Source organism: Prionailurus viverrinus, chromosome B3 (genome assembly GCF_022837055.1).
Source record: "Prionailurus viverrinus isolate Anna chromosome B3, UM_Priviv_1.0, whole genome shotgun sequence".
Lineage (NCBI taxonomy): Eukaryota > Metazoa > Chordata > Mammalia > Carnivora > Felidae > Prionailurus > Prionailurus viverrinus.
Genome location: NC_062566.1, coordinates 69,223,077 through 69,240,824, shown reverse-complemented (window position 1 = coordinate 69,240,824; position 17,748 = coordinate 69,223,077). Strand labels below are relative to the sequence as shown.

Genomic DNA, 17,748 nt, shown 5'->3' with positions numbered 1-17,748 from the left:
AAGTGCTCATCCTTGGGCTGCGGTGACTTTAAGAAACCAGCAAATCAAGGTCCAAACAGCACACACATGCGTCGCATTGCTTTAGCCTCCACAGTGGGCTCAGGCCCGCTTTTCCTTCATGAGCTGAACTGGGGACCGGGATGAGAGTGCTGAGCTGAGAGACAGGACCTCAGGCCCCTGGGAAACGGCTGAGGAGAAGGAACGCTACTTGGTGATACCGGGAAGAGAGAGGAAGCTGCCCAAGGTGAGGCAGCCAAGGTCAGTCCTGCAGTGGCTGCTTGTGAAAGCTGCTCCCCTGCTCAGTGCACACCTCCCCACCCCACCCCCCATGGATTGCCACACGCCTGGGCCCCCAGGGCCCCCATCCCAGTGTTGCAAGATCCCGGTTGGGGCAGTGGGGGTGGAAAGGGGCCTCTTCACCTCCACCCCTACCCTGTGCCAGCCAGGGAGGGGGCTCTGGGATGCAGGGGGCTGTATAGGAGATGCTGAGGCAACAATAGACAGGGCTGGCTGAGGGCCTGTGCACCTCCTCTCTGACAAGCCAGTCACTTCCTGTCACCCTCGCTGGCCCCTGGCAAGCAGACCTCTCCTCTCAGCCTGCGCTGTTCCTAAGTGGGAATGGTTAGACTTGGGCAGGACTCCTGACTGGACTTTGTCAGCTGCTCCTATAAGCAGGCCCAGCCCCAGAGAAACTTCCTTGACTCATGAGAAATTCCCTGAGGCAACCCTGCTGGGGACATTGTGGGAAAATGGCTGCAACTGGCCATCAATTCTGACTTCTGGAAGTAGCAGAAGGGTCCTAGGACTTGGGAAAAGCCAGGCTTCCTAACAGGGAGAACCCCACCTACAGAGCCATAGCCTCCCCCTGTGGTTTTAGAAACAGAGATCTAAGGTAGGTGAAGGCAAGCCATAGGTAGAATGGATCCCCCACACCCCAAAAGCCAAACTTCAACCCAAGGCCCCAAACTGTCCAACCCTCTGTTGCCCCCCACGCCTAGCACTGTTGCCCCTGGCCAGGCCATCCAGCCCTGCTGCAATCGGGACGGTTTGCAAAACGCCTGCTAGCTCCCGCTTTGTCACCATCTGAGGTTAGGACTGTACTTGGGAGATAAGCCCAGGCCCCACCCGCCCTCCAGAGCGAGACTGCTGGCCTGCTGCAATCGGGACGGTTTGCAAAACCCCTGCTAGCTCCCGCTCTGTCACCATCTGAGGTTAGGACTGCGCCCTAAGATAAAGTCTAGCCCCGCCCACTGCTCTGCCTTCAAACTTCTCAGGCAGCATGGCCAAGAGACAGAGCTCCTGGGAAGCCTCACTCAGGCCCAGCACCAGCACAGAGATGCCTTCTGCCTGGTCCTCCCCTCCCTACCTTTCCCCTCCATCCCCAGCCTCACCTCTGCACGTTGTCATTACCACCCTCTCCCTGCACTGGCCATCTGCTCTCTTCACCTCCCATCCCCATCCTTCCTTCCCCCTCACATCCCTCCTGTCTCCTCATCACACCCATTCATGTATTCATTTGCTCAAAGAATAGTTATAACACCTACTCCAGGCTGGGCACTTTGCTTGTTCTAGAAGCTACAGGATACACAAAGAGAATAGTCCCTGCCCTCATGGAGCTTACAGATTCATGAGGGGGCCAGACATAACACCACAAATAAATTGATAATGCTAAATGGGCAGTGCTACGTGGCAAAAGTAAAGGGGCAACTGGGATGGATGTTACCAAGGGCACCTGACTTAAAGGTGAAGGTCAGGCAAGGCTTCTTCAAGGAAGTAACATACAGATATCTCTAAAAGGTGAGGAGTTGGTCTGGCAAAGAGCAGGGGTTCCCAGCAGATGGAGAAATGTATGCCAAGGCCCCAGGCAGGCCCTTCCTGGTCACTGACAGTGGCTGGGGGACAGACCAAGTCAGAGAGAGGCTCAGACCAGATCTCCCTCTGATGGGATCCAGAGCATCAGAGGCAGGAACCACCTCCCAAGGGAGGTGGACATTTCCTCTCCTCCAAGGAGAAAGAAGGGACAGTGGGACAGCAGCAGACACAGATACAGGCACAGGTAGGATGTAGCAGGCTGTGGCCAGTTCTGTCTGTTTTCATCATGAAAAGAGGTGAGTGTCAGCGATGAAGCAGGAGGCTCTGAGAAGCAGGCTTCAAGGGGTAAGACCTCAGGTGATGAGAGGAAAGAGGACTGAGATTTCTGACTGGAGAGCATGCCTCTGCTGAAGTCAATGATGACAATGGAGTGACAACAGACTGTTCTCCTGGGTGATTTCCCTCTGTGGTCCTTAGCTTCTGGGGGCCAGGGTAGAGAAGTCAAATGTTGGGAGGCAGGATGGACAGGATAGACAGTGAAGGGGGGGGGGAGGTACTTCGAAGGAGGGATTTAGTGATGAGCATGGAACCCAAGGCCGAAGATGAAAAGACAGGAAGGGCCAGCGGTCCTTCCATGAACCCCTAGAACAGCTGCAGTAAGCCTACTTGAGCAAACAAACCGTAAGGAAAGGAGATCATATCAGACAGCACGATGTTTGATTCAGTTATTTCATAGGTGCTGCAGTTTCTGGTGATGATAAGGCTCCCGGGAGTGGCTTGTGAGGGTGGAATGGAGAATGTTAGAGATGGGAGAGTGAAGGAACTGAGAGGTCAGTGTGCTGGACAGAGCATCCACACAGGCACCACCACCACCAAGACATCCTCTGTTCAGTCCCATCCTCTCCCACACCCCGCCCTCGTCCTAGCTGGCTTTCCCTTCCTGCCCTTCCTCCTCAGCACGTCCCTCCCAGTCTCTAATTTCCTCCCTCTGCACCCTCTTCTCACCTCTTCCCCTCTGGGATCTGCCCCACCCTCTCCCATGCCTCATCCTCTTCTTATGCTGCTTCCCTCCAATCTCCACCTATTCTCCTTGCCCCCTCTTTCTCATCCTGCCTCTCCAATTGATCACGATCATGCTATGCCCTTGAGAACACTATTGCATTTTGGGTTAAACCCCACACTCACCACCTACTCACTTTGCCTAATTTTGCTGTGCCTCGGTTGTAAAATTGGGGTATTTATAATAATACGTACCCTGGAAGGTTGCCAAAAGGAATATGTGAGTCTAAAGTACTTGGAAGATGTCTGGGCACAAAGGGAATGCTCCAATGACTGTTATTCTCACCCTCTCTCCTTTCCTCCTCTCTTTCCTCCCAGCCACCTTCCCACCTCCGTTATCCCTCTGTGACGACTTCACAACTCTTCAAAGAGGCACAGGCGAAATCAGACTCAGCCCCTGCCCACAGTCTAGCAGGGGAACAAGCACAGAAATAAATGTCAAGAGAATATAATAAGTGCTAGATGCGCAAGAGCTGCTATTGGAGAACAGGGGCTATGCAAACCACCTTTGCCTGGGGGAGTAAAGAAAAAACTCAGCAGGCGGATACCCTCTGAGCTGGCTCTAGGAGGATGGGGAGGAATTTGCCAGGCAAAGGCAGGACAGAGGTATTCCAGCAGAAGAAACATGAGGTGTTTCTTGTGCTGTTTCTGCTGGAAGGTACAAAGTTCTGCATGCGTGTGTGAAGTTAGCCTGACCCCCGGCCCTGGTGGGGGTGCCCCTCCTCTGCGCGGCCATAAGGGGGCAGCAAAGCATCAGGAACGGCTGCAGAGGGGCCGGAAAACGGAAAGCCACACCAGACCTGGACTCCCTTGCCCCAAGGCTCACCACAAGGGTTTTCCCCAAATAGGCTGCCCTGCCAGGAAAAAGAGGGAGTCTGATAACGTGCAGAATAGGGTTTGTCTTAGAAAAAGAACAAGAGTCCCCTAAAGATTTGTACACATGTTGATAAGAACAGAACAGCTCTCCACTGAGTTGGAAGTGTCTGTGGAATATGTACTGTTGATGTGACTTGGTATTTACCATGAGCATGGACACTGTTCTCAGCACTTTACAAATCTTTGCTTTCTCCTCAGAGTAGCCTTGTCAGGTAAGTATAATCACCCCCCTTTTGCAGATGGGAACACGGAGGCACTGGGCCAAAGATGCATAGGCAGAAAGTGGCAGAGTTGGTTTGGCTCCAGCCTTTGGCTGCCTCCCTTGTAATCACCTTTCCAGCCACAGCTGTGGCGTGTCAAAGTATCAAATCCAGCCTCCCTAGGAAGTCAGCAGCCCTTCTGGAAACTCTCATCCTGTCAGGAATTAGCAGTGTTGCTTTATGTCATTTCACCCCTGACCTGTTTCTTCAAAAGTTAAACAATGGGGTTAGGTTCTGTTCCTTCATCCACAACACAGACGGATGACTAGGCCCTCGGGACTGTGCCGAGTGCTGTGACTACAAAGCCAGCCAGGAAGCAGGCTTACCTTGAAGGAGTGCAGGATGTGGAGGGAGTGCCTCTAAGCCAACAATTATAGAAGGAGAGGGAAGGGGAGGCCTTCTGTGAAGTGGGCCTCCTCCCCTCCCCAGAGCGAGAGTGGAATTTGGGCAGGAGGTGTTAAGTAAGAAAAGCTTCCCGAAGTAATTATAGGGGAGGTAGGAATTAGCCAGGCAGGCAGGAAAGGGGGTGGGGGGAAGGATGTGAAAACACAGTGTGAGCAAAGAAAACAGAGGGACTTCCAAGAGCTGGGTGAAAACATCTTTGAACATCTTCTCTTAATGTCCACTGTAAGAGTTGACTTTCCGCCGCAGCATGCCTATCTGTGAAGCCTCACAGAGCTAACACAACAGCCTCTCCTAGGAGGTGTCAGTCAACAAACATGTGTTTGTTGAGCACCTACTAAGTGCCCTATACAGATGGGGGTGATGCCTAAAAGTCTTGCAGTCTGGTTAGAGTCCACCCAGTTCTGATACCGGGGGTAGTGCCATGCAGAAGCCTTGTTTGCCCATCTCCAATGAAGTAAGTAGGCATCTGTGAAGCACAGAGTGCCCCCCCCACACACACACACCCTTATATTAACACCAACTTTTTAGTTCTAGGAAGGTTCCAAGGTTGTCCACTCAGAAAGGCAGGGGAATTAGGATGAGAGATGAAAGAGGGTTAGGAGGGTTTTCCAGATGGCACAGGCTCCTGTTTGGAAAGATCAGTTGAGGTTTTAGGAATAACACTGCCCCGCCCCCCAGCTCTCCACTCTGGCATGGGGGGTGGGGGGGGGGGCGCAGCTTTGATCCTTGTGCTTCACATCCGACCTCCTGGGGGTAACTATAGATTTAGTCAACAAGACTCCAATCTTAAAAAAAAATAAGCAAGAGTGGTGGAGAGGGTATGGAGAGAGATAGTAAAGAGAGGGCAGCCAGAAGTAAGTGAGGCAAGGAAGAGAGGAGCAGAAGACAGGATCCAGGGCACGTTAGGGAGGACCACTTGTGAGATGTTGCTGCTGCTGTTCCTGGGGATTGCTGCAAGCAGATGCCTACACGATGAGACACAGAAGTCTGTGAGCCTACTCAGGCCCCCTCTCTCCCAACTTGCCCCAGACTTCCGTTCTGCTTCCTTCACCCACCCTGGCTCTCGTGATCCTCAGCCCCTGAGAATCCGAACCTGCTATATCAGAGATCCTGTATCAGATGGGGCTTGGGATACTGAGGGAGCCGGAAGGAGAGGAGTACCTCATGCCCTGGTGGCTGCCAGACAGGCCGCTAGGCGACTCCAGGGTGTCCTCGCAGGTAAGTAGGGAAACCAAAGGGAGTCAGGGAGGGCTAAGGGTCAGAGGGCTATGGAGGAAGACAACCAGCGAAAAGGAACTCTAAAGATGTTGAGGTGAAATCGACTTCTTGTCTTTTTAAGTTCCTCCAGTGCAAGGACCCCTGCTTCTGAGTCGAGACCCTGCACAGTACTGCCATGCTGTCTGGGGAGACCCAGATACCCCAAACTACCACAGGTGAGTTCACGTCATTGAGAATGTACACGGTGCCTCTTCAGTGGTACCCAGAAATGTCTCCAGCTCACCTATAGGTATTCATTCTTGGCAGGTGCAGCCTCTTGAACCCAGGGTACAAAGGAGAGAGTTGCCTGGGAGTAAAGGTGAGATTTGGGGATCTGAAGATCTCTAGCCTGCCTAGACTTCCCCAAGACCATTATTAGCACCAAAATTGTTTAATGTCCTTCCTAATAAATGCAGATTCCTGAGCCCCTTCTCACCCTGGTAATTTATAAAATCAGAGATGGGGAGGGAAGGTGGCAGGAGTCCCTATTCTGACCAGCTGCCTACATGACACTAAGGCAGACTAAAGACAGAGACTGTCCACTCCTCACTCCTAGTACCCAGTTTCCTATTGTCCCCATCTGCTAAACTAGATGCTACATTCCACTCCCTGCCAGATCCCTGATGCCCATCTCCGTGGTTACGCACTGTGGCCAGAGCAGGGTCCCCCACAACTGGTCCAGCCAGATGGGCCTGGGGTCCAAAACACTGATTTTCTCCTATATGTGCGGATTGCCCACACTTCCAAGTGCCATGGAGAGGTGAGGCCCAAATCAAGTCCTTTTCCGTGTTCTGTCTCTCCTAGTCTTAAATATCCTGGGGAGGGGGAGGGAGCATAAAAGCAATTTTTATTAAAAGTTGTGCTCATTTGAGGTAACTTGGGTCATGTTGATGAAGTTTGGGTGGGAGCTAAACCCCTTCAAGTAATCCCTTGGGACTATCCCTGCTGAGTTCCTTGGGTGTCTATTTTCAGAAAGATTTCTTCTGTGTTCCCCCACATCCCTGCTTTCCACCGCTACCTTGTCCTGGCCCATCCACAGCCTTCTATCATAGCCTATGCTGCCTGCTGCCAGCTGGACTCAGAAGACAGGCCCCTTGCTGGTACCATTGTCTACTGTGCCCAACATCTTGCCAGCCCCAGCCTCAGCCATAGTGACATCATCACGGTAACTGCTGCATGACGAATAGGAAGATGCAAACAGGTTGGGGATAGGGGACAGGTCACTCAGCTTCCCATGAAGTGGAAGAATCTATTAAGGTTGGAGGAGAAGGTGCCTCAGACTCTAAGAAGAGCTGATTGGGCAGAGGGGCTATGGAATGGCCGGTCAATCTGCTCCACACCCAGTCCCCCTCACCGTGCGGTCATTTGTCCTTAGGCCACACTACATGAATTGCTCCATGCTCTGGGTTTCTCTGGACAGCTCTTCAAGAAGTGGCGGGATTGCCCCTCAGGACCCGGTGGTAAATGAGAGGAGTGAGAGCCAGCCTTCCCACAATGTCAAAGAGAGGGGATCACTACCATCCCACCAACTCCTTCCCTCCATTTCTGCTCCACCCTTTCTGAGTTTTCCTCTCCTCATATTGCCTCCTTCACTTTCTGTGCTCAGTTCCAGAGAACTGTTCTACAAGGCCACAAGTCACAAGGCGTGATGAGTGGGGACAGCTGCTTCTCACTACCCCAGCTGTTAGCCACAGCCTGGCCAAACACTTGGGAGTGCTGGGGGCTTCACTGGGTGTTCCCTTGGAAGAAGAGGTGAGACTGAGAACACCTCGGGGTGCTGGAAGGAAGAGGGGGTCATCAGGTGGCAACGGGCTACCTCCTCCCTAGGGCACTTTGTCTTCACACTGGGAGGCCCGACTGCTCCAGGGTTCTGTAATGACCGCTACCTTCAATGGTGCCCGGCGCACTCGACTTGATCCCGTCACTCTTGCTGCATTCAAAGATTCAGGCTGGTACCAAGTCAACCACAGTGCTGCAGAGGAGCTGTTGTGGGGCCGGGGTGAGAACAAAGGAAAATCGCATAGGGGCCCTCACCACCTGAGTCAGCTTGGGGGCAGCGAGAGAGGTTGGAAGGGGTTATCTGCTGCAGACGTGTAGCTGAAGCATAAGCACAGCCAGCGCTGAGGGGTGTTGGGGGCTTCACTTGTTCTGAGGGCTCTTTCTCTTCCCACCTCTCAAGCAGGATCTGGCCACGAATTTGGCCTGGTGACCACATGTGGGTCTGGCTCCTCAGACTTCTTCTGTACTGGCAGGTGTGTGTGCTGAGTGGTTAAGGGGCTGTACAGCTGTCGGGGACCCTGGTGTCAGCTGCCATCCCTTCCACACAGCGGACTGGGCTGCCACTACCTGCACCTGGACAAGGGGAGCTGTTCCTCAGACCCCACGCTGGAAGGCTGCCGCATGTACAAGCCCCTGGCCAATGGGGTGAGACAACTGGAGAATGGAAGTGAGTGGGCCCGGAGAGGAGTCAACGTCTAAGGCATCTAGGCAAACACTATTCTGCCTCCTGTCCCGCCTTTCAGAGTGAATGCTGGAAGAAGGAAAATGGATTCCCACCTGGGGCAGACAACCCCCACGGGGAAATTTACCATTCCCAGAGTCGTTGCTTCCTTGCCAACCTCACTTCACAACTGCTCCGTGGGGACGGGACCAGGCGTCCCTCTCAGATCCCGCACCTGAAGGAAGCAGAGCTCACTGGCCGCTGCTACTTACATCAATGCACAGAAAGGGGAGCATACAATGTGCAGGTAGAGGGGTCACCCTGGGCCTCATGCCTTCCTGGAAAGGCTATTCAGGTGGGTATCATAAGTGAAAAGCTACAGAGCCCTTGGCAAAAGGAAGTTTGACAATGCTTGTATGGTAGTTAGTACATTTAGATGTTCATTCATTTTTCTCTAAGTACCCACCAAGTCTGTGACTCTGATCTAGATTGTACAATTTCCTTAGAAAGGCTTGAGCAAACAATTGAAGTCATAACTATACCCTGCTATGTATTTCCTTGCAGATACCTGGGTACCATGGTCTTCTCTTCTGTCCCCGGGGTCGGCTGTGTCAAACAAATGAAGGTACCAATGCTGTTACTTCCCCACCTGTGAGTCTTGCCACCAAAGACCCGTTATTCCATCTGTCTTTACAATTAGCTGGGCCCCCAGGCCACTCTGTGGGGAAAGAAACGCTAGAAGAGCTGACTGAAGCAGTACTACAGGCTCTGGTGAGCAGAGGCCACACTGGCAGGTAAAGGGACAGTTCAGACTGAGGATGTACACAGTGGGCCAGGGAGATTGCCTAAGTTGGTTACTTCACCACTCTCCTCTGAAAACTTTGTGCCATTCCGAAGCCTGCACCTGTTTCAGGAGACATACTCTTCCAGGGACTCTATCTCCGTTAAGAGATCCAAATGTCCCTGTAGGTGCTATTTCCACAGCCCCTCCACTACCACTGGACTGGTGTTCACTGTGTACATGTGGAAGTCCTCTGGCTGCCACGGGCCTTCGGTTGGTATGCTGCACAGGGCCCTGACCCTGAGTCTCCACAAGAAGCCCCTGGAAGTATATTATGGAGGAGCCAGCTTTACCACAGAACACATCAAGTAAGACAATATTCCAAGTAGCTTTCTTTCAAAGTCCTGGAGTCCAGATGTTTGAAATTGCAGGAAGCACTCATGTGTGTCTTAGGCTTATTTTGGAAAACGAGTGTGATCACCTCAGACCTAGCACTATGGGACAACTTTCCCTCCACAATGATGGAGTTCCCCATCTGTAGGACATAGGGATCCTAGTCCTCTTCTTCCCTAAAGTACTAACAGGCTACTATGTCTAGTTACCTAAACACCATAGTCTAACTGCCAACACCTCACTGCCAGGTTAGGTCTCCTTCCAACAATTTAAGTTGCTAGGAGACTTGGATCTTGGTCTTTTTCCTATTTTCAGGATCTATATTCCTGATTTCCTGTGTAGCTTGATTGGATGAAGCAGAGTTTCATGAGCTCTGTATATTATGATAAAAGTGAAGCCCTTCACCTCCTAAGCCTAAGCATTATTTCAAGCCAAATATTACCTCTATGTTCCTAGGTCACTGGTTACCTTGGACCATAATTCCTCCATGACTCATCTAGGGCTGTCCATGGGACTCTGCCTAACACTGCTTATCCTGGTGGGTGCACTGGGAACCATGGCCTATCACAGAAGAGCTATTCTCCAGGTGGCACCAGCTGCCCCTCACCATTCACCAGAGCTCCAAGAAACAAGGGGCCCAGTTGAGGGAATAAGAGAGGTGTGACATGACCGGATAGATAGGGCGGATTATTTCTTGGAAGACAACAGGATGGAAAGTCTATACTTTTCTCAGAGTGCCTCTTTCTCTAGGTATCAACTCTATTCTAGCCTTGTAATGAAAAAATTCCAGAGACTTATGGTTCTGAAGATTCTTTATTTTGATACAAAAAATAAACACTTCAACCTATAAAGAGTGTCACTTGTTTTCATATTGGAGAGCAAACTTACAGAACAGGTATTTGTTACCAGCTCCAAGGATATCACAATATGCTTTAGAAAAAGCCATTGCTATTTGGATTCAAACAAACATCAGCATGGAAGGAGTAACAATTATCTCCCTCTCCTGATTTTTACATACTTTTACAAAATCATCACTAGGGAAGCTTAGTTGGGATGTCACACAATTATGTCAGAATCTGGTAAGAGTGGTGAAATCAGCCATCTGAATCCAGTTAAACTATAAAAACGTGACCTTTTATCGTCCTTCTCTCCTGTTTCTGGAGCAGGAAGGCTCTACTTTATAGCCTCATGGGCCAGCAATAGGCTTGAGTTATAATATGTAGGTTCCTTTTGGTTATACTCGCAAAAGAAGCCATTGAGTTCTTGAGGGTTTGACATGTAGAAAGGAGCAAGCTAGGAGGCTGACTGATCTGAATTTACTTAGATGGAAAACATTTCTGCTGGGAGTCCAGTTGATAGGCTATTAAAGTTGAAATAACCAAGCCTGTCCTGGTCAACAAGGTCAGTCAGTTGATCAGGATACCATCCCTAGACTGTTAAGTGACATATTTGAAGTTCTCACTGTAAAGTTGCAGCTCCATCAGATATGATTATCTTCTTTGATTTTAAAGCCCATCAATCTTTACCAGCTGTAGCAGCCACTGCTTGGTAAAACTTTGCCACGAAGTCTGGCTCACTGACCTCCAGCTGCCTGACAAATTCGTTGCGCTCCTGCTCAGCCCAACCTCGAAACCACTGATCCCAAAGACGTAGCTGACACTCAAAGATACAAGGCGGTCGGTTTGCTCCAGACACACTAAGCTGCTCCAGACCTTCCAGCAGTGGCTGTAATTTTCCCGGCACTGCCTTAGCTACCAGGTCCTGTAGGAAACGTTCACGCTGGGGACCTGACCAACTGGCAAACCAGTGAAGAATACACTTCATCTCCTGGGAAGTGATGTAAGACATTGGAGGTGGGGAAGAGTTAGTAATACTGTCTGGTACTGAGGGTAAGGGAGTAGGGAAGGATAGTGGCATTGAAGAGGAAGATGATTCCAGTGGCATCCTGAAACATAAAAGCACTGTTATATACTCTCTAGATAGGGCAACCAAAATACAACTTCCCAACAAAGAATCTTACCAAAAATCACCATCTACGGATAAAGTTATTTTTCACCAATTCAATTCACAAGAAAACAACAGAGTACTTCACATAGGTTATTCTCCAACTACCTTAGAGAAGTCACCCCAAAATAACTTCATATTTGCCAACCTCCCTCCCTTTCAAACCCATTACCCTCCCCAACCACTGCTTCTCTCCATTATTCTTATAAAGAATCTAAAAATAACCAACACATTTCTTGTTCACTCTCTCTGGACTACTTCTATGTTCCAGGTTGAGTAAAGAAAAATGATAATGTTGGTCCACCTCATCTTCCTTAAAATGAAAAAAGGTACATATTTTTTTAATCTAGTACATGCAGCTGGTGAGGGCCTAGCTGCTAATAATCCCAGAGCTATTGATGGTGAAAATCATATATGATAAGTCTTCTTTGTAATGTGTACATAGCCTCTGAGATATGCCAAGAGCTTCATAACATCCATTACTTCCTTATATTTCCTGTTAAAGCACCAGGAAAAATTAAAGAGCAAAGTAAGTGAGCGTGCCTCACCCAAAATAAGATAACACAGAAAGGAAAAAATAGAAGAAGCCACGTGTTTATTCAAGACTGAAAAAAGTCTAGTTGGTTTGATGACTTAGGAGTGTAACAAGTATTATACTGCTGGAGATGTATGACAATTTATGTCTTTGAACATTTTCCTTAAGGTTTAATATATAATACCTATTGATGCCCTGTCATTGATTTGCATCAGTAATGCAAATGGAAGGTCAGTCGACTTGAATAGTTTGAGTTCCACAGTTTGAATGTCTAACAATGAAAACTTTAAACTACTTGTCTATGACCCATTTTACTGTTTGTGTTTCTTCTGCTGCAGGTTGGAGTATTTGTAGTGACAAAGAGAAGAATCCGTAATCAATTAACATCAGTTCAGTACCCAAACAGTACAGGGAGGTTGCCTTTTTCACAGAGCTCCTCCAAGAAGCAATCCCTCCTAAAGGAACTTTATTCTTACTCGGGGAAAGGAGAAACTTTTGCCTAGTCTTGCGACATGGCCTCCATAGCAAACTCAAGTTCAATAATTTTGAATTAGTTCACAGTCTGGGCCCAAAAACACGGTGCCGCCACTTGCCCACTTTGGAGGCCACGGAGCCTGGCATTCTAAGATCCCAAAGAGCAACGTAGCCTTAGATGGGAGTGGCGGGGATTCAGATATCGGGAGGCGGCAGCTGTACCGGTAGGAGAGCGGGAAGTGTGCCCTACTAGGGTAGCCCGCAAACACCGAGTCTGACCCGGCCCAGGGAGGGACTTCTACCCCGCTTACCTCCCCTCTCCTCTCACAGGGCACCTGGAGACCGTCACAAAGTGCTTAAACCCCAACTGTCGCCGCCGCTTCCATGTTTCCTGAAAACCATAAGCAGGGCCAGCCCGGCAGCCCACGCACTTCCGGTCCCGGAGCAGCCCCAAAAACCCAAGCGCCTCAGCGCCTCAGTCTTAGGTTCGGAGATAGCCGACTAATTCCGATTTTGGTTAGGCCAGAGTCGAGGGCTTCCGAGTACATTCGATTCAAAGCCTCGGTAAGACGAAGATAACCGAGTTCTGAAGGCAGCGTGAGGAAGGCGGAGAGGCTGGGAGGATGGGAAGAACTGATTGGTGCCGATGTTGAGACGGAAATACCCGAGCAATTCCGGAGGAACCCGAGGAGTTCTGAGTGGTAATCGAGGGGTTGACTATGGCAGTGGGCGGGGTCAGCTCGGTACGTTCGAAGGGCGTTGGCGGAAATTACCGAAGATGCCCGAAGCCGTCGGGACGGACCCGAGTACCTCACGCAAGATGGCGGAGCTGGAGGAGGTGACTCTGGACGGGAAGCCTCTTCAGGCGCTGCGGGTGACCGACCTGAAGGCCGCACTGGAGCAGCGAGGCCTAGCCAAGAGCGGGCAGAAGAGTGCCCTGGTCAAGCGGCTCAAAGGGGTGAGAAGACGGCGTTGCCGGGGTGTCGGAGGGGAGCGGACCCGGTAGAGACGAGTCTCTGCCGCGGCGCAGGCGCAGTGTCCGGGCTCCGCGCGAGCTCGCTCAGGCCGCCAGCGCGAGCCTCCGGAACCGCGCGCACGGTGGTTGGTGAGGCTCGCGCTGGAATAGAGACAGCGCCGGTTCCCGCCTTAACGGCAGCGGCGCGAGCCCAAAATGGGAGGGTGCGCGCTACTCTCCCGGAGTGTCTTAAGCTCCTTCCTCCTTCCCCCACCCCCTCCTTGTTTGTGTCTGTGGTTTCGGCGCATGCGCTGCAGAAGGAGTTAAATCCCACCACTACCACCGGCGTTGCTGGCCTGAGGGGGGCGAATTGGGCTGGGTCAGAGTTAGGGGTATAGTTGGGCGGAGGGGTTAATGGGGCTGGTGTCGGTATCCGGAGGAATAGGATTGGGATAGGGTAAAATGCCTACCTGATTAGATTAGGAGGTGAGATGAAGAGAGACCTTGACTTGAAGGGACTCGGTTGTAGAGGGGTGTATGATTTATCCAGAAGCAATTTGGGTGGATAAGAGTTTGGTGAATATTGGTGAGAGAGGTGGGGCAGGTTGTTATATGTTGGGGGTTTTGAATCGATTTGAGTAGTTTAGGGTGGGATCGTCATGAGGTGGATGGATTTGTTTGTATAGATTTGGTGTAAACGGAGGCAATGTGAGGATGTCATGGTTTTAATTGGGGTTAGTTAGGATACATGGTGTGTAGTACCCATTAGGGCTGAGTTGGCTCAAGGGTTAAATTGACAGACCGTTGCCTGCCTGTACAGAGCTGACGGTTTCGTGTGTGTGGATTGGGTCAGCCACAGTTTAGAGCCTGTGGTCATTTTGTTCTATAGCCTCCTTTTTGAAATTTTTATAGACTTGATAAATCTAGGTGCCACTCTGTTGGAAACAATACAAATTCACTCAAGTAGATCTAGCCCTGGGTAGCTGACCAAGTAATTCAGTCAAGCCAAAACCAGCAGCCCCATGTTGGTTTCCTGTATTTGAAGCTGACTTGAGTATTTGAAGTTATTTTACCTGCATGGCCAGATTTAGAAGGGACATTAGTCAGAAGTGCAGAAGATAATAGAGATTGTAGTACTGGTTCTGTCACTGTCACTGATTTTATTACATAGCCAGGTCGCTCATTTTCTTCATGTGCCTGCATTTTACATTTGTACATTTGGGAGCAGTAACCATGGCTACTTTCAAGGGTCTTCTGAAGATGAGTAAGAACAGTATTAGTATTAGTAAAGGGCTTTTAGGTTCCTGGAAAAGGAGTACAGTTTAAGTGTGTATGGTTAGTCATTGCATTCAATGAAGAGATTGGGGAGTGGTGGGTTTTTTCCCCCAAGTTTCTGACTTTTGCCATTCTCTATACCAGGCTCTAATGCTAGAAAATTTGCAGAAACACTCAACACCCCATGCTGCATTCCAGCCAAATTCCCAGGTAAGAAAAAAGATTTATTAGATAGGGTGGGCTCTTTGGATGCACAGACATATGGAAGGACATAATGATGTATATTTGATGGTTAATTCCTCACCAGTATTTTTCTGAATTCCCTGAGTTGGAAAAGTCCTCATACCAGATCAGTTGAATTCTAATAAAAAAATTCAGAAACAGAATTAGAAGAGCTCTTAGTTAATTTCTGATACTTGCAATGATGTGTGCAAAAAGATGTGGTTCCAATTGATTAAGTGTAGTACAAGAATCTGGAGCCATTCATTTGCCATTGATTTGGAAAAAGTAGTTGATGTCTTTGAATGAAGACATGAAGTAGACAATCAATAGGGCAGTGTAGGATGATACTTGCTGATCAAGAAGAATTCTTGTGTTGACATAGATTTTCCAAGAATTCAATCCTTTGGAAATCATCCACCATTACTAGTGTTAATGCTAACTGTGCACTTACTTGTAAATATCATTAATTACTCTGTTACTTAGGGCAAGAAACTTAACCTTTGGATGCCTTGGATTCCACAATTTCTATGTATAATATTAGAAAAGGTTGGACTATATCCATAGTTTTATAACTGCTCTACTTTAGTTTTGTAGACCTGCTTTTGGGGGATTTCTGGGGAAGATAACCTTCTTCCCAAGTGGGCAGGTGCTCATATTCCCCTCCTAACTAAATTCGATCTTCTTTTATCTGTCTTATATATTGAGTTTCAGTGTAAGATTTTTTTAGAAGAAACAATTCCACAGTTTAAAAAAATAAAATTCTTAGACTGCAATTTCATAAGATTCTTCTCAGCTTTTAAAATCCCCTCATTATAGTATGTTATGTACTTAAAGGAAAAATCTAGGTCTTTGTTAGTGCAGTGTTGTGCAGCTCCAGTACTAGGTGAAGTCCCAAGATACTATGGAAAAACAAGAGAGCCTTCCTAGTCCCTTGTTACCACTTCATTAAGCTATGTCATAATCTAGTCTGTTTATGGAAGTTTAGTTAAGTATAAGTGTAAGAAACTACATGAGTTAATCAGTTTATGATTATATTCCATTTATTCATTGCATTTTAGTCTTTGAAGCTTTGCTTTATTAACATAGGATTTTTGCAGTAAATCTGTACATTCTCTAATAAATGCAACCTACACTTTATCAATGTCCATTGAGTACCAAGAGATGCATCTCTACTTTAAGTGAAAATAAATATTTACCATGCTTAGGAAAGATGACTAAAAACAAACAATATTCAGATTTTTTCCCTTTTTTGGCATTCTAGTAGGACTTGCTAAGCAAGAAGGTTCTGGGAAGGACTTGTGACAGAAGAGTGATATGGGACTCTGTGTTACAGGAAAAAATGGGAAAAGGGATTAAGCTCCTGGATTTTAATGTTGTTACCAAGGATTTATCCCCACCCAAAGAAAAAGGAAGTTAAAATGTTTAAATGATGAATAGACATCCCTTTTCTTAATCTCTTACATAGTTTAAGTACCGTATGTAAATTTTGGAGTTGTTTAACAAAATGATCCCTGGATAGGTGGAGATTTACCTTTTTTTATCAACAAAAAAATGACCTAGTAGGAACTTGTATTTTTTCCTTTCAGTTCTTGATATTACTAAAAAGGAAATTTAGATTATCTTTAAATAACATTTTAGATTAAAATTTGGATTAAAACATAATTTTGCAGGAATTTTTATTTTAATTTGGGCATCACTCTTTGGTTGGGAACTAAATATTCAAGATAAGAAATTATGTGCAGTTCCTCTTTTTGCCATCTTTTCTGAATCATAGGGTTATTTATTTTGGTCCTCACCATAATTAGAAAAGGGCCTTCCAACATTTTGATCATCTTTCTTGGGTTCAAATATAAGGAGTAGACTTTTGCTCCATGGAATTTTCTTCCTTGTGTTTTCCTGGTTTGCTTTCCTCGACTTTCTTTTTCCATGTCTTCTACACAGATTGGCGAGGAAATGAGCCAGAACAGTTTCATAAAGCAGTATCTGGAAAAGCAGCAGGAGCTACTTAGGCAGCGTCTGGAACGTGAAGCCCGAGAAGCTGCAGAACTTGAAGGTAAGCCCAGACTGTCACTTCTTTCAAGGAGTTCTTCATTCTTATTCCTGTCACTGAATAGATAGGCCTATTTAAGTAGGCAATTTCAGGAGTAAGTCAGGCTGAAACTGCTACTTACTTGCTTTGGTAGTTAAGCCAAGTGAGTTGTTGTTTACTTTTTGTCAGGGAAGAAGACACCTAATTTGACTGTTAGAAAAGGATTCCTGCCAACAGGAAGAATTATAAGTAAATTAAGCTGCCCTTTAAATGAGGTAGATCTTAATCCCAGGGAGTTTTTTCTCTATGTACAGTGCTCTCTTTAGTATGTACTCTTGTGTCCCGTGACTTTGCCTGATCTCCTTCGCTCCTCTACATATTCCCACATGCTGAGCCCTTCACTCCCTCCCTGCCCCGACCCAATCTGTGCTTTGCAGAAGCTTCAGCTGAGTCGGAGGACGAGATGATCCATCCTGAGGGAGTGGCTTCCCTGCTGCCTCCTGACTTTCAGAGCAGCCTGGAGAGACCAGAGCTGGAGCTCAGCAGACATTCACCCAGTACGTATCTCCCTCCCCACTGCGCTGTTTTGTCAATCCTGCGTAGTTGGTGGGGGGAGGTAGTTACGCCTCCTTTCATGCTAAGCCTCCGTTAAAGTCCCAGGGCAGTTCTGTGACATTGATACTTCACATCTGTTTGTCATGGGAATTATGTCCTTTTTGAAGTCTGCTTTCACCTCTGTGTTGTGACAACCTCTCAGAGTGTTTTAAAGGCAGTATGATTTTTCTTCGCATCTGTACCTCTTTAACCTCCTCTACTTCTGAATTTACAGGAGTCACAACTCTGTCATCTTTTCACCAGTTGTATGGGTTACGTGTTGCCCATCCAGTCACCCCCCTCAATGGACATCTGCTGTAGTTTATTAATTCATTCAACAAATTTTCATTAAGTGCCTTTTGTATGCTAGGCACATG

At 48.1% G+C, this 17,748-nt stretch overlaps 3 protein-coding genes across 9 annotated transcripts in view; 2 read left to right on the top strand and 1 right to left on the bottom strand.

Annotated features, from left to right (window-relative positions):
* The first annotated feature begins 5,335 nt into the window (after positions 1-5,335).
* On the top strand, positions 5,336-9,947 carry CIROP (ciliated left-right organizer metallopeptidase). The gene is made up of 14 exons (XM_047863044.1): positions 5,336-5,630; positions 5,752-5,845; positions 5,937-5,988; positions 6,286-6,429; positions 6,709-6,834; positions 7,045-7,129; positions 7,276-7,421; positions 7,497-7,668; positions 7,852-7,921; positions 7,997-8,093; positions 8,192-8,464; positions 8,674-8,903; positions 9,079-9,258; positions 9,740-9,947. The coding sequence occupies exons 1-14, from the start codon at positions 5,336-5,338 to the stop codon at positions 9,945-9,947; spliced, it is 2,172 nt and encodes a 723-aa protein (XP_047719000.1).
* Positions 9,948-10,077: 130 nt separating this feature from the next.
* Positions 10,078-13,052, bottom strand: CB3H14orf119 (chromosome B3 C14orf119 homolog). Its single transcript, XM_047861831.1, has 2 exons — positions 12,608-13,052; positions 10,078-11,228 (listed from the first exon to the last, which is right to left on the bottom strand). Exon 2 carries the CDS (start codon positions 11,225-11,227, stop codon positions 10,799-10,801), a length of 429 nt encoding a protein of 142 aa, XP_047717787.1. The 5' UTR covers position 11,228; positions 12,608-13,052; the 3' UTR covers positions 10,078-10,798.
* ACIN1 (apoptotic chromatin condensation inducer 1) overlaps positions 12,943-17,748 on the top strand; it is a 34,194-nt gene continuing 29,388 nt past the window's right edge. For 2 of the 7 annotated variants that reach the window (XM_047861822.1, XM_047861821.1), the window contains exons 1-4: positions 12,943-13,254; positions 14,671-14,736; positions 16,690-16,801; positions 17,215-17,334. In XM_047861822.1, coding sequence (XP_047717778.1) covers positions 12,943-13,254; positions 14,671-14,736; positions 16,690-16,801; positions 17,215-17,334 — 610 coding nt within the window. Of the gene's footprint in view, positions 13,255-13,505; positions 13,631-13,718; positions 13,738-14,670; positions 14,737-16,689; positions 16,802-17,214; positions 17,335-17,748 lie in introns of those variants that run through there. The other 5 variants (XM_047861827.1, XM_047861825.1, XM_047861826.1 and 2 more) reach the window with 5 other exon arrangements.